This window comes from Caretta caretta, chromosome 7, assembly GCF_965140235.1.
Source record: "Caretta caretta isolate rCarCar2 chromosome 7, rCarCar1.hap1, whole genome shotgun sequence".
In the NCBI taxonomy this organism is placed as follows: Eukaryota; Metazoa; Chordata; order Testudines; family Cheloniidae; genus Caretta; species Caretta caretta.
In genome coordinates this window covers 9,105,429-9,122,533 of record NC_134212.1, presented here as the reverse complement: position 1 = coordinate 9,122,533, position 17,105 = coordinate 9,105,429, and the positions used below count along the sequence as shown (strand labels likewise).

General features: G+C 38.2%; 1 protein-coding gene across 1 annotated transcript in view; it reads left to right on the top strand.

The window, feature by feature from the left end:
- The window catches only part of TMF1 (TATA element modulatory factor 1), a 35,430-nt gene extending 18,325 nt beyond the window's left edge, over positions 1-17,105 (top strand). The window contains exons 7-17 of the mRNA XM_048857374.2: positions 803-969; positions 1,176-1,332; positions 1,984-2,076; positions 4,565-4,721; positions 5,697-5,889; positions 7,789-7,858; positions 7,943-8,035; positions 9,430-9,549; positions 10,276-10,422; positions 11,455-11,580; positions 13,361-17,105. Coding sequence (XP_048713331.1) covers positions 803-969; positions 1,176-1,332; positions 1,984-2,076; positions 4,565-4,721; positions 5,697-5,889; positions 7,789-7,858; positions 7,943-8,035; positions 9,430-9,549; positions 10,276-10,422; positions 11,455-11,580; positions 13,361-13,504 — 1,467 coding nt within the window. The 3' untranslated portion in view covers positions 13,505-17,105. The remainder of the gene's footprint in view (positions 1-802; positions 970-1,175; positions 1,333-1,983; positions 2,077-4,564; positions 4,722-5,696; positions 5,890-7,788; positions 7,859-7,942; positions 8,036-9,429; positions 9,550-10,275; positions 10,423-11,454; positions 11,581-13,360) is intronic.

Here is a 17,105-nt window from a genome sequence, read left to right as displayed (position 1 = left end):
ATGTGGATTGGAGCTGTAGCTCACGAAAGCTTATGCTCAAATAAATTTGTTAGTCTCTAAGGTGCCACAAGTACTCCTTTTCTTATTGTACTTCAAGTGCTTCTTGATTTGCACATTCCTTCCTTAAGAAGCTGACCAAATGCTTTACAAAGGTTACTTAAAAATCAAGTCAGTACACAGCCAATATTCATAACTTCGAATACAAAAATGACACATGCATACAAATAGGATTAATAGATTCATTAGATCATAACCTTTACAGAGAGATGTTACATGGCATATGTAGCATAAAACATATTCTAGTTATGTCATATATACATTCATAAGCATATCTCCATAAAGCCTTATGGGGGGCACCATCACATCAGCATCATACTCCTCTTACTTTTTTCTTCAACTTCAGTTAAAGCTCTATTCCAGGAATCTTACATTTTAGGCTTTCAGTCATCAAAAGTAATTTAAAGACTATTCAGTGGTCTTAGTAAGTCTTATTCGGGCTCTTGATATTTCACTCACTGAAACTTACGTTAGTGCGCAGCAAGGCTTTCTGTTGGCCCTGAACTTGATTGCCACCAGTTGTCTATGCCCGTGCCTAGAAGTAAATGTCACTCTAGAGGCCTGTGTCTGTATTGACTCACAGGTATGCTGTCACCATTCTAGTGCAAAATGTTGTCTTGGAGCTGGCGTTTCAGGTTTAATGGAATTTAACTCAGGAAGACTTAATAAAATGCTCCATCTTAAATTTGAAGAGTTTTTTCAGTTATTTTGGTAGACTGTTATCAATTTTTTTTCACTCTAATAGGTGCTTGATGGCAAGGAGGAGGTTGAAAAGCAGCATCGAGAGAACATTAAACAACTGAACAGTGTGGTAGAGCGACAAGAGAAGGATCTCAGCAGACTTCAGGTCGACATGGAGGAGCTTGAAGAACGGAACCGAAGTGTTCAAGCAGCACTTGACAGCGCATACAAGTAAGCGGATACTTGCATGTAAAAATCAAGAAGTTTACACTTAGAAACTCCTGTGTGTGGTGCCTGAGAAATGTTTATAATATGTAGTAAAAATTACTTGTTAAGTCACCTTGACATGGTATAAACTGTGAAGATCACTGTAGTTTTTCTACTTAATTTGAATTTTATGATATAAAATTCCGGTGCCTTTAATTCTTGGTTTGTAGGGAACTTGCTGATCTTCACAAAGCTAATGCTACAAAGGATAGTGAAGCACAAGAAGCAGCATTAAGTCGTGAAATGAAAGCTAAGGAAGAACTTGGATTAGCTCTGGAGAAGGCCCAAGACGAGGCCCGCCAGCAGCAAGAGGCTTTAGCAATTCAGGTGAGCTTTAAGCCTGGGGATTAAAGCTTTCTCCTCTAATTTGAGAGTGCACTTTGGGCTATGAATGATGTGCTCTGCTGAAGGGAACCAGGCTTTGTGCAAGCTGGATGTCAAAATTCTCCTCCATTCCTCCAAAAAACAGCTTTTGCCAAAAACAGCTTGAAAAAAATACTTAACAAATCTAGCACGACTGTTCTGTAACCTAGTAAATAGAAAATAGTATGAACACCAGATAAGTCATAAATTCAATTAACAATGAGCAAAACATAGGAGGAGAAATGTCATAATGCACTAAACCACTTGTCCAAAGTCGTAATCTTTATTTTAAATATGTTTATCTTGTCTAAATTCGTGATTATAATTTTGGTGGTAAGCCACAGTTCATGCTTGTGCCTTTCTTGTTATGATGTTAAGTGTTACTTCCTTGAACTGGGCACTGTGTAACTAGTAGTGGGTGGGTAAACTAGTGAAACTATTATGCACATGTTGTGTGTGGGTATGCATAGCTGATCTGTAAAACTCATAAACTGGGGCCCCAGGTACAATATTCACTGATGCAAATACACGTGGCTGTAGCAGTGACAAGTGGAAACTGAATTCTTCATTCAGAATTAATGAAATATAGTAATTCTCTACTTCCTGCTGATACAGGTGGCAGACTTGAGACTGGCACTTCAGCGAGCCGAGCAGCAAGCAGCAAGAAAGGAGGACTATTTGCGCCAAGAAATCAGTGAATTACAACAGGTGCAGTAACAATTAGAATCATAGAATGATCAGGGTTGGAAGGGACCTCAGGAGGTCATCTAGTCCAACCCCCTGCTCAAAGCAGGACCAATCCCCAATTTTTGCCCCAGATCCCTAAATGACCCCCTCAGGGATTGAACTCACAACCCTGGGTTTAGCAGGCCAATGCTCAAACCACTGAGCTATCCGTGTCCCCCCCTCCCCATTTGTTTCATTGATATTTCTAGCTGCTCCGTGTTCGTTTGGTTCAAAATAAAAAATGCAAGGATTATACTGAGATAGACAAGGTGGATGAGGTAATGTCTTTTATTGGACCAACTTCAGTTGGCAGTGACAGTGCTAACCCATTGGGGACCCTAAGCAGGAATGTTCCCTCCCTCCCCGCCTGCCCACCCCCCCCAGCTCATACTAAAAAAGCGAATAAAAGGGCCCCTTGCAATTGCTTAATCTGCTTATGTTTAGCGCCAGCTCTGTTTGTTGGTGAGAGAGACAAGCTTTCGAGACACACAGTGCACTTCTTCAGGTCTGGGAAAGGAAATCGCAGTGTCACAGCTCAATGCAAGGTGGAACACATTGTTTAGCATACGTAGTTAGCACATATTGTAAGGGACCATTCAAGGTAGAGTGGCCCCTTACCACCTCTGTTGTCATAGGACAAAAAGAGAGGATTAGTGGGTTACAGATTGTTGTAACAAGCCATAAATCCAGTGTCTTTTCTGAACCCCCACTTCTGGCCTTCAAACAACTCTCCAAGCTCATCATCAGAAGCAAGTGCCTGACAGACCAAAATACAGCCACTCAAAGTGGCACCAGACCCTGCCAGACCAACAGATGGAAAAGCTTCAGACGTATCTCCATTACTACAATTATCAGCACCCCCCACAATACATATTTCAAGGTCCATGGATTCTACACATGCCTATCACGTGTGGTATACCTCATTCAGTGCACTAAATGCCCAAATAATAAGGTATGTGGGTGAAAACAGACAATCACTGCGCACTCAAACTCTCAAAGGAAAATGCTACGAGAGAAAAACACCCCATCACCGGTGGGATGGACACTTTTCACAAATCGATCACTCTATATCTGACCTATCAGTCCTCATCCTCGAAGGAAACTGCACAACACTTTAAAAAAACGAGCCTAGGAGTTTAAATTCATGTCTCTGCTAGACACTAAATGTGAACCAAGATACTGGATATATGGTTTATTAAAACAGTCTGTAACCCACTAACCCCCCTCTTTTTGTCCTATGACTGCAGAGGTGTTAACGAGCCACTCTACCTTGAATGGTCCCTTACTATATGTGCTAACTACATATGCTAAACAAACCATTCCAGCTTACATTTTGTTGTTACTGTGGGAGTGCCTTTCCCGGACCTGAAGAAGGGCTCTGTGTGGCTCAAAAGCTTGTCTCTCACCAACAGGAATTGGTCCAATAAGATATATTAATCTCCCCAACTTGTGTCTTTAACACCCCGGGACCGATACGGCTACAACTACACTACATACCTAGGATTATGTTAAGTTATTTGTTTAGGGGAGGGACTTCTAAAAGGAGAATACAAAATGCTAAAATAACTTGAAAGTTCATAGGTCACAAGATACCTTTTAGGCCATGTCTTGTGCAGAAGAACATTAGGAACAAATGTTAGGAAAAACCTTTGGTTGTTCTTTGATTTTCAACCAATATATTTCTTTGAAAATCATTATGCCAGCTTTTTAAGCATGACGGATCTTTTTAGTATGAAGCAAAATTTAGCCATTAAGGTTGTGATTATGCTGTAAAACTTACAGCAAATGGACACTTAAATCCCTTCCTGTCTTCCCTGGAAGAGTGGATTACTTTTTCATCCTTTTCTTTTAGGAATAGTCCAGAGATTAGTCTAAATGTGGCCTCTTCCTGGGGCCTGTGGAGAGAGTATTGCCTAATGAATATGTTAGCACCAGGAGGGAAATAACTTGATAGCAGATCCTGTTGAGGTGTGAAGTGGTTAGTAAAGAGTCAAAACTTGAACTTTTGGTAGGGACTAATTAGGGGAGAGAAATCCCCCAGAATGGAGTGCTCTTCTTTCTTCTCAAGTAATGGCATTTTTAAAATTGAAACCATAATATGCTGTCAGCTAAGTATTAAGGCCTGCTAGATGAGGCTTGTCTTCTGCTTAATACTGGAAACTCCAGTTATATACTAACACAACACTACCATCAGAAAAAGGGTCCTTTGGCAATTAAATCTTCTTCTACTGTCTGACTTTAAACACCAGACCTGTTTCCTAATGACTTGTCTAAAAAGTCACTCCAGCTCTTGATGATGTATTATTCTCCTCTAACTTTACTTTATTAAAAAAAAAAAGTGCAGTTTTAATAGTAGTTATTGTAGAACATGTAAGGATTGTAGTTACATTTTTAGCTGAATTTTGTGGTAAAACTTAAACTGGTCATGCCGTGTTAAGGTTTAATGGCATTGAACTAATTCATAATTCAGAGACTCCAAGAAGCAGAGAATCGGAACCAAGAACTGAGTCACAGTGTTACATCTGCCACCAGGCCACTTCTTCGGCAGATCGAAAATCTGCAAGCAACACTGGGAGCACAAACCTCTTCATGGGAAAAGTTAGAAAAGAACCTTTCTGACAGACTTGGTAAGTCTAGCTTGTATGTAGATTTTAATGTATTGTGTGACTGTCGGGGAGACACTAGATGGCAGTAATGTAGTGAGAAGAGCATAGACTTATGTCTAAAGTATGGGCGATCTGGGTTCAAATGTGTATCAGTAATATAGGATGATACATAGGTGTGTTGCAAGGGTGCTGTGAGGCGTGATTTACTGAATTTGTAAAAGACTTGAGATGGTATGGTAGTAGTGATTTATATAAGTGAAGAGCACTGTATGTGTATATATAGAATTTTAAAAAGGGAGTGGGCATGGGAGAGGGGCAGGAGTGAAAATGGACCAACATCTTGAATTGTCAGATGTGGTTTTTGGATTCCATGACCTGGGCTCAGCTAGTATAATTTACTGTGTGACTGTCCAAGGCTGTGAAACAAATATATTTCAGCTGCGTTGAGGGTTGTAATGAAAAACTGTTGCCCCTTGGATGAACAAAATGACAATGGAATAAAATGTCCAAAGCCACAGGTAGGGTATGTAAATGTTTCCTTTAATTATGTACTCTTCAAAACTAGAATCTCAAATCCTCCTTGCCCGGCAATCCTCTCTACCGCCAATTGTATATTCTTGTTTGGTGGCAGGCATACTGCCACCAATCAGTTCTCAAACAGTGCTGTATCTACTCGTCCACAATGAGGCCTTTACCCTGCTATTACGTGCTTCTCATGGCTAATGCCAAGATGTAATTGCTTACCATATTTTGAATGCTGTTGAAAAGACTACATTTCTCGTGAAGCCTGGAAATAGTACAAGAATAAACCTTTATAATGTTTGAAAAATATCTGAATTGCATCTAAACATTTGGCAAATATGCCAGACATTTCAATTCGACACCTAAATAGTTGGCTCAAGTTTTGGATGACTGACTATTTTGGCGTAAAAGTCAGCTAACAGTTGTTTTGTTTTTTTATAATGAATTGTGTATTTACTCTTTCTTGGGAATTAGGTGAATCTCAAGCCCTCCTGGCAGCAGCAGCTGAGAGAGAACGTGCTGCTACAGAAGAACTTCTTTCCAATAAAATTCAAGTGTCTTCCATTGAATCACAGAATAGCCTCTTGAGGCAGGAAAACAGTCGCCTTCAGGCTCAGCTAGAAGCAGAGAGAGCCAGACTCAAGAAACTGGAAAATGAAAACAATAGGTGAATTGGGTTAAGTTCTTGGCTCATACACGTTTCATATGGAAATGAAAGGAATATACTATCAAGTTTTTGTGTTTGAATAGGAAGACTTGCCCTTTTGTATGTATTTGATAACTACCATATAAAATACTGACTGTGTTGCCGGCCAAGTTTTATGAAGGAAGACACATACAGAGATCCTTTTCTTTATTTGATACCTGCTACTTTCAGGTCACTTCAGCTCTTCTGGGCTATCCATGTACCCTTAGGGTTCCTAGAAGCACTTCTTATGCATTGAGCCTTAAATCTCTCACCTCACCCAGGACCAGTCACTCTCACCTACTTTATTTGCTTTTGACAAGAATATTAAATAATGATCATGGGTGGCAGGAACCGTAGGCTTGGGGAGGCTATGCCATCCCAAACAGCCAGATGTGGCTCTGCCCCCAGCCCTGCCCCCCCTGCTTCCTCCCACTCTGCATGCGCCCCTCCAGTCCCCTAGCCAGTACTGGCCATGGCTGGGGCTGGGGCTATGTCTACGCATGCCGCCCACCCTCCCGGTGCTCTGGGGCTGGAGCCGGTGGCTGCAGTGGGGGAAGGGGCGGGGCCTCGGGTCGAAAGGGTGGGGCTGAGGGCTAGCCTCCCCCAGCCTCTGGTTCATGTGCCACCCATGATGATGATCTCTTTGGCCCTACTCTTGCAAGCTGCTTTGTGTAGTTGCAGTCCGTGAGCCTCCATGCAGGCACAAGGGTCCATCTGCACAGAGCAGCTTGCAGGATTGGGACATTAGAAAGCATCCAACATCTTCTCCAAAAAGAAATTAAATCAATCAGTTATCGCGTGCTAAGAAGTTGAACTGTGGCAACGACTATATTCTTAAACATATTCCTGCTTTTAATAGTAGAAAAACAAGAAAACATGTCCCTTGAAGACTAATGCTTTTTGGTGGCTCCACGCCACCACCTTCTGAACTTCTGCCCTGATGCATTTCCACCAACATCCAATACAGGCCTCCCACCTCTGCCTCGGCACAGACACTATTGTAGAAGCAAACCTGAAGTCAGTAGCAAAAATATTAAGTAACTATGAATTACCCTTGTGAAATTCTTCCTCTTGATTATGTCTCCAACAAACTGTGTTTGTTTCCCTTTTAACCCCCTGGGCTGTTCCTGGGGGGAGGTGTGCTTTCCTGCATTGGGATTCCAGTTCATATCAGGAAATTCCCTTTTCAGCATCCTGGTGGTACATTGGGAGGATCAAAATACTTTGGTGATCTTTCAGTAGACTTCATCCTATCTAGTCAACTACAGTTTCTTCCCAGGCAATCTACCGGTCCTAAGAAATTCTGACACCTGGGATAGTTTTGCCTCCTGGTTTCTGAGTTTAATTGTGTTAATTTGAGGAGTCATATGTCCACTTCTGTAGTATGCTTACGCTATTTTTTTGTATGAGAAATAGTTAAAGATAAGTTATTGAAAGTTGCTTTAAGGTTAATGTAAGTATTATTGGTTCATGCAATAGTAGACCAAGTATCCAGAATATTAAAGCAGCATGCACACAACAAACGAAGCGTAAGAGGATATTGCATGGAAATATAACAAGTGGTTAAACAGAGGTTCTTAAGATTAGCAAACATTCTAGTGGCCACATGCTACTTACAAATCAGTGTGAGGGTATTTTTCTAACATCATAGAGAAATAGTTTTAGTTCTCCATTTGGTAATACAGATCAATTCTGTTCCTGATGCAGTTAAATATTAAGCTTAAATATAGATATATATTTGTATAGGAAACAAATATTGTGCATTATGCTTTTGTCAGTTTCAGTAAATTATTTTTCTTTGTGGGAACCTAAAATAAAAACATGAAGAGAAGATTGTCTTTCATAAAATTACATTACTTTTCCCTTTTTTCAATATAGATATGAGGTTGAATTAGAAAACCTGAAAGAGGAGTGTATGAAAACTCTTGACGAAGCAAAGAAAGAAAAGGTATTGGTTAATTCAATATTGCATTGCTTCATCATAAAATTCTGAGTTTGCAAGGGATTAAAAATCCACATTTCCTCCTTCTAGACGCTGTTAGCTACTCAACTGGAAATGGAGAAAATGAAAGTTGAACAAGAAAAAAAGAGAGTAATTTTTGTACAAGAAACAGCAAAGGAAAAGGTATTTAAATTTGCTTTAATGTTAATTCATGTGTTTCAAAAATCTTATTGGGTCACATGATGACCGAGCAAGTCTCGAATGCTAAAATGTCATATAAACAACAAACAAGGATTTAGAGGATCTAGCATGGTAATGGCATGAAACTAAGTGTCTGGGACTTCTCTGCATCTTTTTTTTTTCCTGTGAATTCAATGCTTGTGTGAAAGGCACTGTATTGACAGTCCTGAATAATTCCTCTACTTAGTCACAGAACAAATGAAACAGGGATAGTATCAGCATAGATTGATCCACACTGTTGCACCAGTGTGCCTTTGTCCTTACCTTGAGGGGCATGACATTCAATGTCTGGGGCTACTGAAAAACTCTTGCCTCTGCTGAGACTACCAGCAAGGTGCCGGTTAATTCTAGTTGTGATGCGTCTGTGTGATATGAATGCTGGTCTATAGGCCCCGACTCACTTTGTTTAGCGTAGGTTACCAAATGCCCATCAGTTGGCAACAGCTTTCAGTCACTACCAGTCAGCAGTTGATATTCTAACACCGCTCTGTCCTCGCTGTTAATCTCCTAGTTGCTGCAGTTCTGAAATTGAAGTCCTGTTCAAAGTTATTTACTTCATCCTTAAGTCAACATGTATTCAGTTGCTGACTGCAGAGGATGTCAGCCTATTTAGAAAAACTCGTCAGTAACAGAGTTTAGCCTCAGAGATCCTGAGTTTGAGCATTGTAACGCTTTTTAAAAAATCTCTTCACTGTCCTTCATCCAGGGAAGAACCTACTTTTTATTTAGGGTGTAATTTCTGTGAGGCACATGAGCTCAGTGAAACACTTAGTTGTCTCTAGGGCTCATGTACTTTTGTGGTCTTAGGCCAGCATTCTGCAGTGTGGCTACTGAAAGACCACTTCCCTTTGCACTAGGTAGTAACGTCTGTTTCTGCATAGCCAGGAAAGCCTAAGGCAGTAGTGGGAAACCTGCAGCCTGTCAGGGTAATCCACTGGTGGGCCACAAGACAGTTTGTTTACATGGAGCATCTGCAAGCACGGCCGCCCGCAGCTCCCAGTGGCCGCAGTTAACCGTTCCCAGCCAATGTGAGCTGCGGGCTGGTCAATATAAACAAGTGTCTCGTGGGCCGCCAGTAGATTACCCTGATGGGCTGCAGGTTGCCCACCACTGACCTAAGGAATTGAACTTGGGCTAGATGTACTCGTGACACTGTTAAATCCACTTCACTGTTTAAACTTCAGTTAATATACAGAAAAAATGAATTTGTGCTCTACATTTGGGAGTGAAAAAAGAGACCCCATTATATGCAAAAAGGTCTGTTTATTGTCTTCTTCCTCAACAATCTTTGTTCCTTGTATTCACTTTCTCTTAACTAGCTGTTGTATTTTTCAAAGGAGCGCAAGTCATTTACCTTATCAACAGTGGAAACTGTTTCGAGTACTCCAACATTGTCACGCTCAAGCTCTATAAGTGGAGTTGATATGGCAGGGCTTCAGGCATCCTTCCTCTCTCAGGTAATGTATCATTTATCAATTGATGTTTTTTGATAAACCATTTTGCTACCTTTTGTGTGTTTACAATGAATTATGTTGGAGTCTTCAAATAGTTTTATTGGCATGTTAATTTTATCTAGCTAATAACTGCTTTGAAAAAATAGTGATTTCAGCTATTTTGCTTTCTTAAACATACCTACAAAATGTCTAGGTTTGCATAGCATTTGAACGAGGGTGCCTGAGAGCACATTTAAAAAAATATAGTAGAATAATGTGGAGAATATAAACTTGAAGTGCTATTCACGTAATTCGTTCCAAAGTGCTTTATAAAATAAGTTGACACTATATCTAAAGTTGACTCGACTGTTAATCCAGTGATTCTAGTTTAGTGCACCACTCACTCGTGACACACTGCCACTGTCTTGATGCAATCTGTGCAAAGGCAGTTGCTTCTGATGACTTTATCTATGAGAATATAGAGATCTATGCTAGCCAAATGGCAGTGGTAAGGGTGACATGACAGCAAGCAAACTTGACATGACAGCAAGCAGCTTTGTTTAGCTATTCAAAATGAGCTTTTGTTTGGAAGGAATATATATGAAGCATTGAAACTTTTGACTCTAATGATGACTGTCTTCATTTGCTGTTTGTATTGAATCAGTAGGCTCTTGCTTCTAGTGCTAAAGTCTTCAAACGTGAAATAATCTCAATGTCCGATCTTGTGGTTGGTTCACTTTTTATTTGTAGGATGACCCTCATGATCATTCATTTGGGTCAATGTCTACAAGTGGGAGCAATCTTTATGATGCTGTAAGGATGGGAGCAGGTTCAAGTATAATTGAAAACCTGCAGTCGCAGTTAAAACTGAAGGAAGGAGAGATTTCTCACCTACAGGTACTGTGAGAATCACTTTAAGTTTATTGTGTGTGTCATAAGTAGAAAGATGAACATGATTTTACTTTACTGGTTTGTTTTACAAAGTTTATTTTACTGATAGCTGTGTAGGGTCTGGATGTGCAAACAATGGTTTTGTCTTGCACTGATGTAGGGACACTCCTCCCCACTCATCCCCCAGGCAGTTCTGTTAAAGTCATAATGGGCCATCACAAGAGACATAAGCATGCATTACCTAGTTTTTGGATGAGGTGGATCAAGTAGACTCTACCTGGCTATCTCAACATTGATCAGGGTTCCAGGGAAAGGTGAAGAAAAAGGTGAGGAGTTCGTGTTGAATGCTGTTTCATAGGGCACTTAATTGAAGATGCTTTAAAAGCAGTATATCAACGTTCCTTCCCCTGTCCATCTCTGTGTTACCTGATTTGATTGCTTCTAGTTTCTACTGATCTGGGAGTGAAAATCCCCAAGACTTAACATAGTTGAAGCATAAGGAATACTAATGTGAATTTATGTGACATGCAGGTTGGAAAATAAAGAAACCACTTAAACGTGTGTCATTGTAAACCTGTCTTAAACTTGAATAATGTGTGTTTTCATGTTTAAGGTGTATGTACTCAGTTTAGCAAATTAACCTTGAGCTTCAATTTTTATGTATGAAAGAGCTCTTTAAATTGACACCTTACCCCACAGCAAATACTGTCTTACCTATACTATATTATTTTCTTACTTTATAAATCTGACATCCGCTTGGTACTGTCTATATCAGTGATACTCAGACTGAGGCTTGCGAGCTGCAAGTGTATCTTTAATGTGTCTCCTGTGGCTCTTTGCAGCACTGTCTCTCTTTTGGGTAATGTTGATAGCTATTTTGGCTCTTGAACCACTGAGGTTTGAGTATCACAGGTCTGTATAATAAATTGTTTTTCATTAAAAAAAAAATTAGAATGATTGATCTTGGAAGTCAAAGTTAGTAACTTAGTATGTCACTCCCAGCACAAAGCTCTAACTGTTAAATGCCTGTTATCTTAGCTGGAAATTGGAAACCTTGAAAGAACTCGATCAATAATGGCAGAAGAGCTGGTTAAATTAACAAATCAAAATGATGAATTTGAAGAAAAGGTGAAGGAGATACCAAAACTACGTGCACAGCTAAGGGTAGGTGGCTTTCATTTATATAAATCAGGTGAGAGATTGACATGTGATTTATGAAAACTCTTTTTACTAAGTTAATCATTCATAAATAAATATGTAACTCTGTAGATGCCCATTGTGATACTTAATACAAAATCTCTTTTCATTAAAGTTGAAAATGTGGTAAGAATCACAAAGTATATTGAATTATTAAAAGTTAGGCAGTGTAAAAATAACTCAAAGTAATACAATTTTAGACTTGAAAATTAAGTGCTCTTTTTACAGTAAAACTGATAAATTGGTTTGTAACTTCATAGGATGCAGCTTAGAGACGGATGGATTTTGTCAGCAGATTTTGCTATATTGCATGGCAATTATCAGTTACTTTCCAAATTGATTTTCAAATTGTTATGCTAGTAAACATACGGTTCAGTGAGTGTGCATACCTATAAAAGAATCCATGTTAAGAGTTAGGAATTGTGATATGCAGAGAGAGCCATAATTTCATAATTATGCCCACTGTCAGGAATACTAAAATATGTCACATCATCAGTATAATTGCATGTGTAAACGACCACTTCATAGCCATATAGTCACTTGCACACACAGTTGTCATAATTGTACACATAATTGTATACTGAAATTAGGCATGCATATTTTTGTGCTCAGAGCATTCCGAACATCTGGCTTGGAGCTCATAATTTTTGAGTGAATTGGAAGTCTTGAGAGCCAGCATAAGAATTAGAGTATTCCATATGAGTTTAGCAAAACATAACCTATCACAGTAAAGGTTTGATCCTGTCTGATCATGATACTCATGGAACTAATAAAATAAATATTGCACATTTTTAATCCACTCTTATTACTTAACTTCTTGGGTCCTTTTTTGTTGTTGTTCTGTTTAAAGAGAACACACAGATGCAAATTTTTTGAATTGCAATTATCTCATTCTGGAAAATGATTCATTCTTTTTTATACATGCAGCATGTTAAATTTTCAAACCAGAAAGTTTTTGATACTAAGCTTCTTCCTATAACAAAATCTAGTGATGGTTTGCTGAATGTTCTCTCCTTGACTCATTGTAAGTTATGAACATTAACAACTGCACAATTTTCAGACTGCTTTGTACTACGCAAAAATGAAGGAAAAGCACTTCTGAAACTGTTTTTGGCTTTCATGTGTACAAGCGCTTGTAAAATCTGTGGTGTGAGAGAGATTTAAAATTGAATATTGTAATTTAAAGTGACCTGAGTCATGTAGTAGATGCCTTTTCATTAGATGATAATTTGCGGACCTTTCCAGATTATTTTACTTTGAAATTCATATAGAAACTACAGCTGCCCACCTGCTGAATGGAATGCTGTGAGCAGCCAACCTCTGTGTTTAAGCCTTCAGTTACATTTCAAGATCTTAGTGGTCTTCTATAAAACCCTTAGTGGTCTGGGGCCTGTTATCTGATATACCAGAGAGAACTTGCAAAAAGTGCCTATTTTCTATAGAGACTTGGGCATTAAAGCCAGAGTCATTTATGAAAATTTTACTCCCTCACCTCTTTGCTCTTTGTAGTTAAAAATCCTGCCTTTGGAATTTGCTTCCTTTCACAGTTCTCAAGAGCACACATTTGGTGATATTCAGGACACAATGCAATATGTGTTTATATGGGTTAGCATTAGTTTAACTTTTCAGCTTTTTTAATACTTAAAGCATGATAGGCAATGTGTTAGACAAATAATGAAAACAAATATATGGCACTGCTTTTAAATTGGGGAAACAGCCAAATAACCAAAAGCCCATGTTATTCTAGGATTTGGATCAAAGATACAATACTATTCTTCAGATGTATGGAGAGAAAGCAGAAGAGGCCGAAGAACTTCGACTGGATCTAGAAGATGTGAAAAATATGTACAAGACTCAAATAGATGAACTTTTAAAACAAAGACACAACTAATTCCTGCTGAAACTGTAACTTTCCAACAATGACATTAAACTGTAAAGAGTGGTGTTTATGTAAATGCAGAATTCAAATGCCTTGTAAAAAAATGTACTATAAAAATGGGATTATATTGTAGAGTTCTTATGTGGGGAAAAATCATTACGCTTTAACAGTGTCTAGTACTGTTGGCAGTTAAATTATTTGTGCATTATTTAAAATGTGTTTAAATAAAACCATCCCTCTCTATTTAAGGTTAACCAAAAGGTGGACCATTATGTACAGACAGTAGCACAGAGATTATTTGACTAATGTAATGTTACCTAACCATACAGCACTGGAAGGCGTAAGGATAATGTAGCATGAGGCTTTATTAGACCTGCCCCTGATAATTTGCAGATTACTGTTTTACCCGCTTTCATGGGTGTACAGATAAGAGTTAATGTTGGAGGATTTTTTTAATGTCCTGAACATTTTTTGTATGATTTTATAGTACAAATAATACTTGTTTTTTTAACATGACTATAAATAGCAATGACTTGCTGTGTGAAACTAAAGGGGGTAGATATTTTAGGCTTAGCTTTTTTTTTATTAAGTGAAAATTTCTGATTTCTACTTTGGGGATCTTGAACATGCAAGAGTAACAATTTCATGTTTGTAGACAACATTTTATCTTCATATAACATCTTTTATCTTCACTCCCCAAAGCAAGGAGATTGACTCAAGACTGCTACTCTTGTTCTTAAACCCACTGCTCCATCTTGAATACTCTTTGTGCTGCATTCCTGAAGCATAACGGGGCCATTTAGAGACAGTTTTGCCTGTAACTGTAAATCGAACTAATGTCAACTGCAATAAGCAAGACAATTCTTTTGGTTCTTGTAATTTTGGGTGCTGCTTTTTAACAGTACTGTTTAAAAAAACAAAAACAAAAAACATGTATATAAAATTCTCTTGACACAAAATAATTGCTGCTGCTCTTCTGTAGCCATTCTTGGTCAGTCTGTCTGTCTTTAAACATTTTTAAAAGTGGATTCTGATAGCCTGAAGTGGTTAGAAAAGATCTCCCATTTAGGAAAGGCATTGGCTAGGAATCAGATAACAACCACATAGCTTAGTGTATAAAGAGCTACATTTCAGGTCATGTGTCAGAGGGAACTTCTGAATCAGACCCTTGGGAGTGCTGAGAATTAGCTTGCCTTCTTCCTCTTTGCATTCCAGACAGCAAATAGTTCATTACATCTCAGATTTGTAGCAACGATGGATACTTATAGTGTGAACTATGCTGCATATGAAATTAGCTGCTTATCATACCACTGCCTGCAATCTGAGAGATTTCTCTCTCTTCCTGTTAAGTTACAAATGCATATTAAGTGTCAGAGAATAGTCCCTAATGTGTTATAGCTCGGCATTAGTTGGACTTAATGGGACATTGAGACTTGACTGAGGCTTGGTCTACACTAGAAACATATATTGGTTATAACTTCATCGCTTAGGGGTGTGGAAAATCCACACCTCTGAGCGATGCAGTTATACCAACCTAACTCCTTGTGTGGACAGCACTATGTCAATGGGAGGGCTTGGGAGCCCTCCTGTTGACATAAGTAGCATCTTCACTGAAGCGCTACAGCGGTGCAGCTGCACCACTGCAACCTTTTAACTGTAGACAAGCCCTGAGGAATCAGCCTCTTCTAGAGAGATACTTCTGTAGTAGGGCTTTTCTTCTCAGGGTCTGCCTGCACTAGGTATTTCTGCACTGATGTAGCTACTCACGTATAAAACGGCGTTTGCACTGGTGCAGTTTACACTTTCAAACGAATAACATCTCTAGATTGGAGATCTGCACGACAGGAAAAAATCTCCAATGTTAGCACTAAGGTTTAGAATGAAATATTTAGAGGATTCTAATAAAGCAATAGAGAATTGTAAGGATGCTAAAAGTTATAAAGGCCTGCATCTGTTATAGTAATGTTTAAAACGATTTAAAATAGCTGTTTTGTGGGTAGTGAATTCTTATAGTTTCTTTTTCATCATGGAAACTAATATAGTTCTTATACTAAAAGACAAACTACGATTTTGCTTTCTTAAAATGACATTCAATTGCTGGTAAATACAAAATACAGACTAAAAATGTTCACTTATTTTGCAGAGGGTGAATCATCTATGGGTTGGTTAAATCGGTTTAAATTCTGATATGTAAATATTTAAAAATTGAGCCATTTGTAATGGAACCAATGTTCTAGTAGAGTTAAACTTAGTTTAGGGCAGCAATTAAGAATTGTTTTCACATAGTAGTTTCCCATTACAAATGAGACAGCCACTCATCCAGTAAAAAGAATGAACAGGTATCTAAAAAATGAAGATAAACTCATAGTGATTTATTCTTAGTAGACAAGTCAAGGACTACTCCCAAGAGAGAGATGCATCTAGCTTGGCATTTTTATTTGACATGATTGCAGGTGCTTTTCTAAGAGACTGTTCCATGCTTAAAATATGAGGGGGTAATTTTCAGTCAAAAGAACTGATATAGCAACTGCTCTATTCACTAATAACTGCAAATATTTTTCAGATGTTCTTTTCAGTATTGAAGAGAGTGAATAAATGGGAAAAAGTAGTGTACATTCTACATTCACTGTTTCTTCATTGGTTTTAGATATAAAGTGATATGTCATGTACTTCAGGCCCAGAATTTAAGTTTTACAAAACTTGACAGAGATTTTATAAATACTTCGAATTCAGTGAAAAGATGGCTTTTTGCTTGCATTCAGCCATTCTCCTGCAGTGAAACCATTCACTATACTAGTGCAGTAAATTCAAAAAATGAAACCGTCTAATATACTTTAATCATCAAAGCCTTGTGAAACATAAAAAGTAAATAACATACATGGTAAAAAGTAAAATTTTCACCACTACATTTTAAAAGTTTTGTTTTAATCATCTTGGGTGTAATATTGTTAGTTGTTTCTTTAAAACATTTTAATATACCGGTGTCCCTTAGATGCAATGCTGTTCTTGAGATTGTCTAAGAGAAATTTTTTTGGGGAAAAATGGATTACAAAAAGATTTTGGAAAGGTCTAACTTCTATTCAAATTAATAGATCAAAATATTACCCAAAGAATAACTGTTTTGTCTGTATCTGTTACAGTATCCAGTAATAAATACTATATGAGTGTGAAGAAACATTACCATTTCAAGACTTGCTCAAAGTACATTTTTCAAATGGGGCCTGTTCTATAGCCCACTGAAGGCAAGGGAAAGACTCCTGTTGGCTTTGGATTAGCTCCATGGATGTCTAATAGGGAGAAATGAAGGTTCAGTCCAACACTCATTTACTTTAATGAGCATTGCATTGCATCCTTAATGAACAACCGGAGTAGATGTTCCAAATACCATCTATCTGTATGTGTGTAAAAAAATTTATTTTTGCTAAAGAAAAGTTAATTTGTCCTGTTATGAGACAGTTTTTGTTATGGTTATGTAAAGGGCTACAACTACCTTGAATATAAGACAGAAAGTGGATTAATATACTATGAAAATTGAATATTTCAATTCTGATTGTAAAATAATGTAAATAACCTGTATAAAAAAGGGGTTGGGTAAAATAAAAATGGATGCTAA